At 48.5% G+C, this 14,998-nt stretch overlaps 1 protein-coding gene across 3 annotated transcripts in view; it reads left to right on the forward strand.

The window, feature by feature from the left end:
- The window catches only part of tatdn1 (TatD DNase domain containing 1), a 43,533-nt gene that overhangs the window by 1,959 nt on the left and 26,576 nt on the right, over positions 1-14,998 (forward strand). The window contains exons 2-4 of one of the 3 annotated variants that reach the window (XM_078216086.1): positions 10,558-10,623; positions 13,641-13,690; positions 14,433-14,496. In XM_078216086.1, coding sequence (XP_078072212.1) covers positions 10,558-10,623; positions 13,641-13,690; positions 14,433-14,496 — 180 coding nt within the window. The remainder of the gene's footprint in view (positions 1-10,557; positions 10,624-13,640; positions 13,691-14,432; positions 14,497-14,998) is intronic. The other 2 variants (XM_078216087.1, XM_078216088.1) reach the window with 2 other exon arrangements.

The raw sequence follows: 14,998 nt of genomic DNA on the forward strand, positions 1-14,998 counted from the left end.
CCCACCCTCTGTCCCCCATCCCCCCCCCTCTGTCCCCCATCCCCCCCCCTCTGTCCCCCATCCCCCCCCCCTCTGTCCCCCATCCCCCCCCCTCTGTCCCCCATCCCCCCCCCTCTGTCCCCCATCCCCCCCCTCTGTCCCCCATCCCCCCCCCTCTGTCCCCCATCCCCCCCCCCCTCTGTCCCCCATCCCCCCCCCCTCTGTCCCCCATCCCCCCCCCCTCTGTCCCCCCCCCTCTGTCCGTCCCCCCTCTGTCCGTCCCCCCCTCTGTCCGTCCCCCCTCTGTCCGTCCCCCCCTCTGTCCGTCCCCCCCTCTGTCCGTCCCCCCCTCTGTCCGTCCCCCCCTCTGTCCGTCCCCCCCTCTGTCCCCGTCCCCCCCTCTGTCCCCGTCCCCCCCTCTGTCCCCGTCCCCCCCTCTGTCCCCGTCCCCCCCTCTGTCCCCGTCCCCCCCTCTGTCCCCGTCCCCCCTCTGTCCCCGTCCCCCCCTCTGTCCCCGTCCCCCCCTCTGTCCCCGTCCCCCCCTCTGTCCCCGTCCCCCCCTCTGTCCCCCACCCCCCCTCTGTCCCCCACCCCCCCTCTGTCCCCCACCCCCCCTCTGTCCCCCACCCCCCCTCTGTCCCCCACCCCCCCTCTGTCCCCCACCCCCCCTCTGTCCCCCACCCCCCCTCTGTCCCCCACCCCCCCCTCTGTCCCCCACCCCCCCCTCTGTCCCCCACCCCCCCCTCTGTCCCCCACCCCCCCCTCTGTCCCCCACCCCCCCCTCTGTCCCCCACCCCCCCCTCTGTCCCCCACCCCCCCCTCTGTCCCCCACCCCCCCCCTCTGTCCCCCACCCCCCCCCTCTGTCCCCCACCCCCCCCCTCTGTCCCCCACCCCCCCCCTCTGTCCCCCACCCCCCCCCTCTGTCCCCCACCCCCCCCCTCTGTCCCCCACCCCCCCCCTCTGTCCCCCACCCCCCCCCTCTGTCCCCCACCCCCCCCCTCTGTCCCCCACCCCCCCCCTCTGTCCCCCACCCCCCCCCTCTGTCCCCCACCCCCCCCTCTGTCCCCCACCCCCCCCCTCTGTCCCCCACCCCCCCCCTCTGTCCCCCACCCCCCCCCTCTGTCCCCCACCCCCCCCCTCTGTCCCCCACCCCCCCCCTCTGTCCCCCACCCCCCCCCTCTGTCCCCCACCCCCCCCCCTCTGTCCCCCACCCCCCCCCCTCTGTCCCCCACCCCCCCCCCCCTCTGTCCCCCACCCCCCCCTCTGTCGCCCACCCCCCCCTGTCCCCCACCCCCCCCCCTGTCCCCCACCCCCCCCTGTCCCCCACCCCCCCCCCCGTCCCCCACCCCCCCCCGTCCCCCACCCCCCCCCCCGTCCCCCACCCCCCCCCTCTGTCCCCCACCCCCCCCCCTCTGTCCCCCACCCCCCCCTCTGTCCCCCACCCCCCCCCTCTGTCCCCCACCCCCCCCCTCTGTCCCCCACCCCCCCCCTCTGTCCCCCACCCCCCCCTCTGTCCCCCACCCCCCCCTCTGTCCCCCACCCCTCCCCTCTGTCCCCCACCCCTCCCCTCTGTCCCCCACCCCCCCCCTCTGTCCCCCACCCCCCCCCCTCTGTCCCCCACCCCCCCCCCTCTGTCCCCCACCCCCCCCCTCTGTCCCCCACCCCCCCCCTCTGTCCCCCACCCCCCCCCTCTGTCCCCCACCCCCCCCTCTGTCCCCCACCCCCCCCCCCTCTGTCCCCCACCCCCCCCCCCTCTGTCCCCCACCCCCCCCCCTCTGTCCCCCACCCCCCCCCTCTGTCCCCCACCCCCCCCCTCTGTCCCCCACCCCCCCCTCTGTCCCCCACCCCCCCCCCCTCTGTCCCCCACCCCCCCCCCTCTGTCCCCCACCCCCCCCCCTCTGTCCCCCACCCCCCCCCCTCTGTCCCCCACCCCCCCCCCTCTGTCCCCCCCCCCCCCTCCCCCCCCTCTGTCCCCCCCCCCCCTCCCCCCCCTCTGTCCCCCATTCCCCCCCCCGGGCCAGGCGCTGCTCTCCCCCCCCGGCACTTCTCTTCTCTTCCCCCCCGCCCCCCGGCACTCCTCCCCCCTCCCTCCCCCAGGCACTGCTCCCCCTCCTCCCCCCCAGGCACTGCTCCCCCCCCCTCTCCCCCCCAAAGAACTGCTCCCCCCCAAAAATACCAGGCACTGCTTCCCCCCCCCCCCCCACCACCCACCCACTCCTCCGAGACCCTGCCAAACCCCTTTCTCCCTCTGTCCTTACCACCACCACCTCCTCAGTGACAGTACCCACCCCCTGGTCCTGCCAATCTTCCATCTCCCCACCACTGCCTCCCTCAGTGGTCCTGCCAACCCACTCCCCTGCACCCTAGAGATCGTTGGACGTATCAGAGTGTTGGACTTGGCCCTACAAGTGTTGTGGTCACTCATCTGTCAGGCTCTCCTGAGGCACCTGCATCCTCCTGGTGCACTGTCCTAAGCACTCCTGCTGATGTCCTCGGTCACTTCTATCCATGCCTGCTTGGTTGGAGAGGTTGTCCTCTTCCTCCTGAGGTGAGCTCCTGGGGGAGCTCACCTCACTGCAGGCCCTCAGATCCCCCTGCATCACACCAGGTAAGAGTGAGAGACCTAGGGAGCAGCCTCAAAAATCCTGTGTCCTGGTGGTTATTGCAACCCTTGTCGTGGTCTCTTTGATTAGAAATTCTTCCCTTTGACAGCTCTAGTGCATCATCCTGCTTGCTTTCTCTGAATGACACCCGGGGTGGCATGCTGACACCATGACTTAGTTAAAGAGCCCCAGCAAAGCCCACTCTTTTATTCAGGTTCCTGGTCCGCTGTTTGACTGGGGACAAAGTTGGGACTGTTCTTCCCCTGGTCTCGGCTGATTTAGTTGACTTACTTAGGATAGTGCCACAGATACTATTATTAATGCTTGGACTAGGAAGCAGAAAAATGAGCCCACCAATCCTGTTCCTGATTGTTAGCCAGTGACTGCTGGAAGAAGATGGTAACAGTGTTAAACTTGGCTGGAATCCTGTCCCAGCCCCAGAGTTGAGGTTTAAAACTAAACAAAGGCTGAGTTATTTGCAGCACCTCTGGTGTTTTGCTCCACCATGAGTCAATGTCTTTAAGGAAGAGGGAAACGTATTTTTAAAATAGTATTGAAGTGCTGAAATATTTATCATTATAGATCATTGCTCACACTGATTTTTTTTTTGCATATTACATTTTTATCTGCCTTTTACAGCAGTTTTGTCTTGCTCTTTGCAGCAGAATGTGATGATTAAGATTTAAATTCTGTCTTGCATTAGCAATCTCTCTCAAGTGATGTGATCTTAAGGAAGAGCATTGGTAATTCGTTCATAGTGAAAATTTGGGCTTATCTGATTTGCAGCTGGCGTGGTTTTCCATCAGTTGGGTTTAATGAATGAAAAATCATGTGTAATCTGAATCGAGTGATGTGATCTCCACATCATATTGTTAAAATTTAATCTATAGAATGGAGGCACTTCTCTTTAGGGAGGGGGGGGAAAGTAATGCATTTGCATACCACTTTCATGACCTCAGGATGTTTTAAAATGTTTTATAGCCAATGAAGTATTTATGAAGTGAAGCTAACATGGCAGTTAATTTACACACAGCAGGGTCTTAAATAGTAATGTGATAATGACCAGATATCTATCTTAGTGATGTTGATAAATATTGGCTAAGATATTGGGGCAAACTTGCCATAAGATCTTAACTTGCACCTGAGAGGGTAGAGAGGCCCAAGTTTAATTGCAAATGCAAAAGATGGTGCCTTTGACAGTACTGTGGAGGAGTATCAAACTAGATTTTTACACTCAAGTCTCTGGAGTGGGACCTGAACTTACAACCATCTGATTTCAAGAGGTGAGAATACTAACAATTGCACCACAGCTCATACCTCATACTGAGATCTTGTGCTTCCTCAGAGCTGGCCAAAAAGGGACATTGACAGAAGCATTGTGGCAGATTGACCTATTCTCAGCTTGTGAGCATGTGTCAAGGTATTTGATAAAATGCGGAAATTGATTACAGTATGAAAAAATATGTTGGGAACAGCTTATGAATTGTCAAGGAGCTTCTAACAAATGAACAGCATCCGCCGCAGACTTCAGAAAATGTTGGTCTTGGCTAGTGTAAGGAATTTGCATTTTCAATATTTGATTTGATTTATTATTGTCACATGTGTTAGCATACAGTGAAAAGTATTGTTTCTTGCATGCTATACAGACACAGCATACCGTTCATAGAGAAGGAAACGAGAGAGTGCAGAATGTAGTGTTACAGTCATAGCTAGGGTGTGGAGAAAGATCAACTTAATGCAAGGTAAGTCCATTCAAAAGTCTGACAGCAGCAGGAAAGAAGCTGTTCTTGAGTCGGTTGGTACGTGACCTCAGACTTTTGTATTGTTTTCCCGAAGGAAGAAGGTAGAAGACAGAATGTCCGGGGTGCGTGGGGTCCTTAATTATGCTGGCTGCTTTGCCGAGGCAGTGGGAAGTGTAGACAGAGTCAATGGATGGGAGGCTGGTTTGTGTGATGGATTGGGCTACATTCACAACCTTTTGTAGTTCCTTGCGGCCTTGGGCAAACAGGAGCCATACCAAACTGTGATACAACCGGAAAGAATGCTTTCTATGGTGCATCTGTAAAAGTTAGTGAGAGTTGTAGCTGACATGCCAAATTTCCTTAGTCTTCTGAGAAAGTAGAGGCGTTGGTGGGCTTTCTTAAGTATAGTGTTGGCATTGGGTGAACCAGGACAGGTTGTTGGTGACCTGGACATCTAAAACTTGAAACTCTCGATCCTTTCTACTTCGTCCCCATTGATGTAGATAGGGGCATGTTCCCCTTTACGCTTCCTGAAGTCGATGACAATCTCCTTCGTTTTGTTGACATTGAGGGAGAGATTATTGTTGCCGCACCAGTTCACTAGATTCTCTATCTCATTCCTGTACTCAGTCTCAGATTGTTTGAGATCAGACCCACTACGGTGGTGTCGTCAGCAAACGTGAAAATCAAATTGGAGGGGAATTTGGCCGTACAGTCATAAGTATATAATAAGTATAGTAGGGGGCTGAGAACACAGCCTTGTGGGGCACCGGTGTTGAGGATGATCGTGGAGGAGGTGTTGCCTATCCTTACTGATTGTGGTCTGTGAGTTAGGAGGTTCAGGATCCAGTCGCAGAGGGAGGTGCTGAGGCCCAGGCCACAGAGTTTGGAGATGCGTTTCGTGGGAATAATAGTGTTGAAGGTTGAGCTGTAGCCAATAAATAGGAGTCTGACGTAGGTGTCCTTGTTATCTAGGTGTTCCAGGGTTGAGTGCAGTGCCAGGGAAATGGCATCTGCTATGGACCTGTTGCGGCGGGAGGCAAACTGTAGTAAATCCAGCTAATCCGGGAGGCTGGAATTGATTCGTGCCATGGCTAACCTTTCGAAGTATTTCATAATGATGGATGTCTGAGCGACCAGCCGATAGTCATTAAGGCACGCTGCTTGGTTTTTCTTAGGTGCCGGGATGATGAGACAATACATATGTTAGCACTTAATTCTATGTGGCCAATTCATGGAATTTTGTTAATATGCTATACCCTGTTGCTCTAAATACATGAGATAACCTTATAGAATTATTCACAGTACAAATAAGATACAAGAAATCCAGATTCGATCTACGGAGAACCATCAAAGATACCAAGAGACAATACCAGACCAAGCTAGAGTCCCAGGTTAGCCACATGGACTCCCACCGACTATGGGAAGGTCTACAAGACATAACAGGCTACACGATGAAGGCAGGTAAAATCGCCAGCCACTAATGCACCCTTCCCTGATGAGCTCAATGCATTCTATGCCATTTTTTGAACAAGAGGTCAGCGAGAACACCCCTTCTGCCCCAGAAGTCTCGGCCAAACCGGTATCCAAGGTCACCATCACAGATGTTAGATCAGCCTTCTTGAAAGTCACAGAAAGCGACTGGTCCAGATGGGGTACCCGGACGAGCACTCGGATCCTGCGGGAGTATTCGCAGATATCTTTAACCTCCCTTTACAACAATCTGAGGTCCCTATCTGCTTTAAGATGATGACCATCATCCTTGTACCAAAGAACAATGAGGCAGCGTGCCTTAATGACTATCGCCCGATGGCTCTGACATCCATCGTTATGCAGTGCTTCGAAAGGTTAATGGCACGGATTAATTCTGGCCTCCCAGATTGCCTGGATCCACTACAGTTCGCCTATCACCACATCAGGTCCGCAACAGACGCCATCTCCCTGGCCCTGCACTCAACCCTGGAACATCTGGATAACAAAGACACTTATGTCAAACTCCTATTTATTGACTACAGCTTGGTTTTCAACACCATTATTCCAACAAAACTCATCTCCAAACTCTGTGGCCTAGAGTTCAGCTCCTCCCTTAGTGACTGGATCCTAGACTTCCTAACCCACAGACCGCAATCAGTAAGGATCCTCCACAATTAGTCGCAACACTGGTGCCCTGCAAGGCTGTGTCCTCAGCCCCTTACTATACTCCTTTTACACCTATGACTGTGTGACCAAATTCCCCTCCAACTCGATTTTCAAGTTTGCTGATGACACCACCTTAGTGGGTTGGATCTAAAACAATGATGAGACTGAGTACAGGAAAGAGAGAAAGAATCTGGTGAACTGGTGCAGCAACAAAAATCTCTACTTCAATGTCAGTAAACAAAGGTGATAGTCATCGACTTCAGAAAGCGCAGTGGAGGACTGTCTACATCAACAGTGATGAAGTGGAAATAGAAACATAGAAAAACTACAGCCCAAAACAGGCCCTTTGGCCCCACAAGTTGTGCCGAACATATCCCTACCTTTTAGGCCTACCTATAACCCTCCATCCTATTAAGTCCCATGTACTCATCCAGGAGTCTCTTAAAAGACCCTATTGAGTTTGCCTCCACTACCACTGACAGTAGCTGACTCCACTCGCCCACCACCCTCTGTGTGAAAAACTTCCCCCCAACATTTCCCCTGTACCTAACCCCCAGCACCTTAAACCCTTGTCCTCTCGTAGCAGCCATTTCCACCCTGGGAAAAAGCCTCTGAGAGTCCACCCGATCTATGCCTCTCAACATCTTATATACCTCTATTAGGTCTCCTCTCATCCTACGTCTCTCCAAGGAGAGAAGACCGAGCTCCCTCAGCCTATCCTCATAAGACATGCCACTCAATCCAGGCAACATCCTTGTAAATCTCCTCTGCACCCTTTCAATCTTTTCCACATCCTTCCTGTAATAAGGCGACCAGAACTGAGCACAGTACTCCAAGTGGGGTCTGACGAGGGTCTTATATAGCTGCATCATTATCTCCGGACTCCTAAACTCAATCCCTCGATTGATAAAGGCCAGCACACCATACGCCTTCTTAACCACCTCCTCCACCTGCGGGGCCGATTTTAGAGTCCTATGTACCCGGACCCCAAGGTCCTTCTGATCCTCTACAGTACTAAGAGTCTTTCCCTTAAATCCTTTTATCCCATTTGACCTGCCAAAATGGACCACTACGCATTTATCTGGGTTGAAGTCCATCTGCCACTTCTCTGCCCAGTCTTGCATCCTATCTATGTCCCTCTGTAACTTCTGGCATCCCTCCAGACTATCCACAACCCCACCAACCTTTGTGTCGTCGGCAAACTTACCAACCCATCCCTCCACTTCCTCATCCAGGTCATTTATGAAAATGACAAACAGCAAGGGTCCCAGAACAGATCCCTGGAGCACTCCACTGGTGACCGACCTCCATTTAGAAAAAGACCCATCAATACCCACTCTCTGCCTCCTTTGGGCAAGCCAGTTCTGGATCCACAGGGCAGCAGCCCCTTGGATCCCGTGCCCTCTCACTTTTTCTAGAAGCCTTGCATGGAGGACCTTATCGAACGCCTTGCTAAAATCTATATAAACCACATCTACCGCTTTCCCTTCGTCAATGTGTCTAGTCACATTTTCAAAGAATTCCACCAGGCTCGTAAGGCATGATCTGCCTTTGACAAAGCCATGCTGAGTATTCTTGAGCATACTAAACCTCTCTAAATGCTCATACATCTTGTCCCTCAGGATCTTCTCCATCAGCTTACCAACCACTGAGGTTAGACCCACCGGTCGGTAATTTCCTGGGCTATCCCTATTCCCCTTCTTGAAAATAGGAACCACATCCGCAATCCTCTGGCACCTCCCCCGTCTCCATCGACGACGCAAAGATCATCGCCAGAGGCTCTGCAATCTCTTCCCTCGCCTCCCACAGTAACCTGGGATACATCCCATCCGGACCCGGCGACTTATCTATCTTGATGCCATTCAAAGATTCCAGCACAACCTCTTTGTTAAATTCGACATACTCAATCTTTTCAGTCCACCGCAAGCCTGCGGTACATCCACCCAGGTCCTTCTCCTCTGTGAAAACCGAGGCAAAATACTCATTAAGCACCTCTGCCATTTCTATTGGTTCCGTACAGATTTTCCCACCTTCACCTTTTATCGGCCCTATTCCTTCATGTCTCATCCTTTTACTCTGCACATATTTGTAGAACGCCTTAGGGTTTTCCTTAATCCTACCTGCCAAGGCCTTCTCGTGACCCCTTCTGGCTCTCCTAATTTCCTTCTTTAGTCCCTTCCTACAAGCCGTATACTCATCTAGATCCCTAACTTCGCCAAGCTCTCTGAACCTTTTGTACGCTTTCCTTTTCTTCTCGACTAGGTCCCGCACAGCTTTCGTGCACCACGGTTCCTTTAACCGACCAACTCCTCCCTGTCTGCTCGGAACGTTGTCCTGTAGAACTCTAGACAGACAGTCCTTGAAAAACTGCCACCTCTCTTCAGTACATTTCCCCGAGAATACCTCCTTCCAATTCACTCCTCTGATTTGCTGCCTTATGTCTTCATATTTCCCCTTACTCCATATCAACGCTTTCCTAGCTTGCCTGATCCTCTCTTTTACCAATGCAAGCATAAAGGAGATAGAGTTATGATTGCTATCCCCAAGATGCTCTCCCACTGAGAGGTCTGACACCTGTCCAGGTTCATTGGTCAGTATCAGATCAAGTACAGCCTCTCCTCTTGTAGGCTTGTCCACATGCTGTGTCAGGAAACCCTCCTGAACACACCTAACGAACTCCTCCCCATCCAATCCCCTTACCCTAGGGATATTCCAATCTATGTTTCGGAAATTAAAGTCTCCCATCACAACAACTCTGCTATTACTGCATCTCTCCAGGATCTGTTTCCCCATCTGCTCCTCCACCTCCCTGTTACTATTGGGCGGCCTATAGAAAACTCCCACCAAAGTGATCAACCCCTTCCCACTCCGAACTTCCACCCATAGAGACTCAGTAGACAATCCCTCCACAGCATACACCTTCTCTACAGCTGTGACACTATCCCTGATCAGCAGTGCCACTCCACCCCCTCTCTTGCCTCCCTCCCTGTCCTTCCTGAAACATCTGAATCCTGGCACCTGGAGTATCCAGTCTTGTCCCTGAGACATCCAAGTCTCCGTAATGGCCACCACATCACACTTCCAGGCATCGATCCACGCTTTGAGCTCATCCCCTTTATTCACTATACTCCTGGCATTAAAGTAAACACATCTCAATCCTTTGGTCTGAGCTCTCCCCTCCTCTATCCCCCGTCCATCCTCCCTCTTGCACTGTCTATAACCCTTCTCTGTTTGCGAGCTAACTTCCTCGCTCCCAGTCACCTCGTCTCGATCCCCTCCCACAGCTTCAAGTTCCTAAGTGTCCAGATCACCAACAACCTGTCCTGGTCCCTCCACACTTACACTATAGTTAAGAAAGTCCACCAACGCCTCTACCTTCTCAGGAGGCTAAGGAAATTTGGCATGTCAGCTACGACTCTCACCAACTTCTACAGATGCACCATAGAAAGCATTCTTTCTGGATGTATCACAGCTTGGTATGGTTCCTCTTCTGACTGTGAACAAAGTCCAGCCCATCAAGCAAACCAGCCTCCCATCCATTGACTCCGTCTACACTTCCGTCTCGGAAAAGCAGCCAGCATAATCAAGGACCCCATGCACCCTGGACATTCTCTCTTCCACCTTCTTCTGTCGGGAAAAAGATACAAAAGTCTGAGGTCATGTACCAACCGACTCTAGGACAGCTTCTTCCCTGCTGCCATCAGACTTTTGAATGGACCTATCTCATGTTAGATCTTTCTCTACACCCGAGCTATGGGTGCATCACTACATTCTGCACTCTCTCCTTTCCTTCTCCCCTATGTATTCTATGAACGGTATGCTTTTCTGAATAATGTGCGAGAAATGATACTTTTCACTTTTCATGGTGACACTGTCTACCAATACATGTGACAATAATAAATCAAATCAAACATAAATACCTCTGAAAATCATAATGGAACTTATTTTATTTTGATTGTGAAATGATTGACCTTGATTTTCTCAGATTTTCCATTTGCCTTTCACTGTGTATTTGTTCACTTATCTATACTTTGTTTAATTTCTTTATTTTCCATTAATCTATTCAATTTCTTTAATACTACTTTTGAAACAGATATTGGTATAAATTTGACAGATCCTATGTTTCGTGGGATTTATCGTGGCACTCGGAAACACCAAGGTAAGTCTTGACATATAACTATACTACATGCTACATTCAAAGAACAGGTCCTGTTGTGAAATTCTGTTTTTATGTTTGCACATAGAAGCCTAATAGATTTGAAATGTTATTTTGATCAGATACAATTGAACCATGACATTTTATATATAAACAGTAGGCTAATCTTTCCGTGCTTTTAATGGCCATCAATAGCGGTGGTGAGATAATGAGCTCCAATTTCGTACTAGTTCATTGGCTTGCTGAAAAGAGTAAGATGGTGGAACCTTTTAGGATTTGTAGGGTTAAATGTATTTAATACCCATTGGCAAAGCTCCAGGAATTACCACTTCAAATGATCAGAGATAAGAATTTTCAGCCATTTGGTATATTTCTTGCATCTTGTTTTTGGGATGTGATTGCGTGTGAGCTTTTGTTTCAGTGTCAATAAAGGAAAAGTGCTTGCACTAATGCTCATGGAGTGACCCCTAGTGGTAATAAGAGTATCCTAACTCCTGGTACAGATTTATCTTTAGTAATTCACTCTTACTTGCAAAATCCTAGCTCAACAAATAAGTGCTGGGTTAGGTGCATTGGCCAAGCTAAATTCTTCCTCAGTGTACCCAAACTGGCGCCGGAGTGTGGCAACTAAGGGTTTTCATGGTAACTTCATTGCAGTGTTAATGTAAGCTTATTTGTGACAATAAATATTAAACTTTAAAAGTAATTAACAGTTGTTAGCAAAAGCTTGTTTTTTTTCCCTTAAGGAGATAATAACCTCATTCAAATATTCTGCATTAAAATAAAGTTTACACAAATCAGGGAAAATACTGAAAATATGAATTACACCCAATATAAAGTAACCTCTTTTAATTCTGCCTGTTTAGCTGAGCAATCAGTTGGATCTTTTCTGCAAGACTCTTCCATCTAATCTGGATACTGAAGTAAACCCATGGTTGGAGATGGTATTGCCCAACTTTCTAACATAAACTGTACCAAGTACACCGACTGAACAAATCTACCACATGCCGTTCGGGTGTTCACTCACCAGAGTCAAGGATTCATCCTTAAACGAGTCACTGAATTTTGCTTGCTGTATAGAAATAGTGTTCTGGAGGGAGATTTCTTTGCATTTCAATTATCTCCTGACTGATTGTGGAAAAGGTAGCACGGTGGGGATGTTACTGGGCTAACAATTCAGAGACTGCACTAATGATCTGGAGATACAGGTTCAAATCCCACTGCGGCAGCTGGGAAATTTAATTTCAATTGATTAAATAATTCTGGAGTACAAGCTTAGTTATCAGTAATGTTAAGTACATAGCTAATTATATAACTACCAGATTGTCATAAACCCCATCTGGTTCACTAATGTCCGCTAGAGAAGCAAATCATCCATTCTGGTCTACCTGTGATTCCAGCAATGTGGTTGACTTTTAACTGCCCTTTGAAATGGCATAGCAAGCCTCTCCATTATCAAGAAGGTGGTTCAGCACCACTTTCTCAAGGTTAATTAAGGATGGGCAATAAATGTGGGCCTTGCCTGTAACACTCATCCTGTGAGTGCATAAAACATAAGTCGCCCTCTGCTTTAGCTAAAGGTTGCATAGAATCATGGAATCTCCACAGTGCAGAAGGAGGCCATTCGGCCCATCAAGTCTGAACTGACCACAATCCCACCTAGGCTCTATCCCCATAACCCCACATATTTACCCCTCTAACCTACGCATCCCGGGACACTAAGGGGCAATTTAGCATGGCCAATGCACCTAACCCGCATATCTTTGGAAGTATCATAGGTAAGGAAAGGAAAAAAAACAGACTTGCTGAACATCTGAACAAAAACTAGAAAGCACTAGAAATATGCAACTGGTTAATCAGCAGCTGAAGAGATAGAAGAAAAATACTGCGTACACTGGAAATGCTGAAATAAAAACAGAAAATGCTGAAAAAGGTCAAGTCTGGCAGCATCTGGTCCAAAGATGTGCGGGCTAGGTTGATTGGCCATGCTCAATTGCCCCTTAGCGTCAGGGCGATTATCAAGGTAAATACGTGGGATAACGGGATAGGATCTGGGTGAGATTGTTGTCAGTGCAGACTCGATGGGCCAAATGGCGGCCTCCTGCACTGTAAGGATTCTATGATCTGTGGAGAGAGAAACAGACTCTGTTTCTCTCTCCACAGATGCTGCCAGCTGCTAAGCTTTTCTGAACTTGCTGTTATTTCTGAAGAGCTAGTGTTTTGGATATGAATTTTTCATTATCAGAATAGATAAGGGGTCTGCTCTGAAACATATCATTTTTCAGATGCTGGTTAACCTGCTGTACATTTCCAGCAAAAATTGGTTTTATCCTTGTTTAAAATTCTTCTTTGCTCTCCTCTTTCGCTTCTTGGGTTTCTGTGCTTTACTCTGCATTCCTTCTATCTTGTTGCATTTCTTATGTCTAGTTTATCGTTTTAAATGAAGTTTCATGTTATTTTCATGTTTTATCTTAGCCAATTTGTCCACTTAACAGTAACTATGTTTCATATTAACTTATTGTATGGGAAGCATCTTGAAACATTTTTGAGACAAGATAAACTGCTGCATAAATGTAGTAAGTTCTTCCATAGTTATCGTTTCCATACCTGAACAATGAGAAAAAGTATAAATGAGGTAGACTTTAAAATTCCTACAGAATCTGGCAGGAGATAAAACAGGAAAATGAAGGAAACAAAATTAATTCCACCAAGTATCTGAAGAGTAAAAAGAGAGAAAAATCAAACTGTAGAAATACGACACTTCTTTCAAAACATAAAGCCGTATGCTTAATTTGCAAATGCTGCTCAATGTGCGGCCAAGAATCCAGCGAGCCAGCAGCATGGCTGTTTTGTATTTCAAGAAACTATAAGATCTTTGCTTATCATCATAATGCTAACTTAATTACCTTCTGTATTAAAAACATTATTTAATTACCAGGACCTTGAGCAATCAAAGCACCTGATCACTTGTCTTGAATAAGAAGTTATAGGACACAGAATCTGTTTGTGCACTCTTACAGATGATTTTTTGGATGTAGTACAGAGAGCTGTCAAAAGTGGAGTACAGAAGGTAAACAAAATTTTGTTTTATGGCAAGGAGAGAAAAGTTCTCAAAATATTGGTTTTAAATTCTGTTTGCACATCGTTTGAATATTGAAATATATTTAAAATTGAGTTACCAGATCACTCAGTGAAATCGAACTAAGTCCTGTAGGAATGCACTGAATTATGGAATACCTGGTCAAAATATGGCAAAGGCCTCAATTTCTAGAACTGTTTAGCGAGTGACCTGTCAGGAGTGAATTGCGACAACTTGGACCCAAGTTGTATTTTGGGTATCAAAAATCTTGTCCCAGAATATTATGTTTACCGTGAAAATGTGGGCTAACTATCGGCATTTGCTAAAAACCTGTCATTTTTTAAACCTGTACCTTATGTAAATGCCCTTTTCACTGGTTGTGCTTGGTGATTTAGTATGTTGAGCCTGAATTGTGATGTAGAATATTTCTCACTTTAGGATGCTGCATGCATTATTATATATAAATTCTACAGGGACCAGATTTGAATAATTGTCTGCCACGGAATACAGTGAGCACAGAATTCTTAAGAATTGTACCAAAGATCATTCTTGTATCTCTCAGTAATTAGTTCCCATCTATGTGATATTATGTTTGTATTCTGTGAGTCAGTTACAAGTTTAAAACTGCACATTTTCCTTCAGACAAGTATAACCAGGAAAAAATATTTTAAAAAGAAATGCAATTTACATTTTAACCTTTTGTCACGCCTGATGGTTTTTCTCTTTTATTCAGTTCATGATTACAGGAGGCAGTTTGCAAGATAGTAAAGATGCATTGGAACTGGCAAAGACAAGTGGTAAGTTAACAAACCTGTTCTGCTCCAATATTTTCTTTGAGAATGCTCCAGAGATTCATTAATCTTGTAGAATTCAGTGTAAATTTTGTTGCTGACTTTCTTTCTTCTTTAGATTTAAACTGTTTCAATGAATAATAGTGTCGCTGAAAAATGTGCAACGGTTAATTTATTCATGGGTTTTGTATTGTGAATTAAAGTGTAGATGGATAGATAGAATCCTACAGTGCAGAAGGAGGCCATTTGACCCATCGAGTCTGCACCGACCACAATCCCACCCAGGCCCTATCCCCATAACCCCATGCATTTACCCTGGCTAGTCCCCCTGACACTAAGGGGCAATTTAGTGTGGCCAATCCACCTAACCCGCACATCTTTGGACTGTGGGAGGAAACCGGAGCACCGGGGGAAACCTACACAGAGACGGGGAGAATGTGCAAACTCCACACAAACAGTGACCCAAGCCGGGAATCAAACCCGGATCCCTGGTGTTGTGAGGCAACAG

The sequence above is a fragment of the Mustelus asterias genome, chromosome 7 (genome assembly GCF_964213995.1).
Source record: "Mustelus asterias chromosome 7, sMusAst1.hap1.1, whole genome shotgun sequence".
In the NCBI taxonomy this organism is placed as follows: Eukaryota; Metazoa; Chordata; class Chondrichthyes; order Carcharhiniformes; family Triakidae; genus Mustelus; species Mustelus asterias.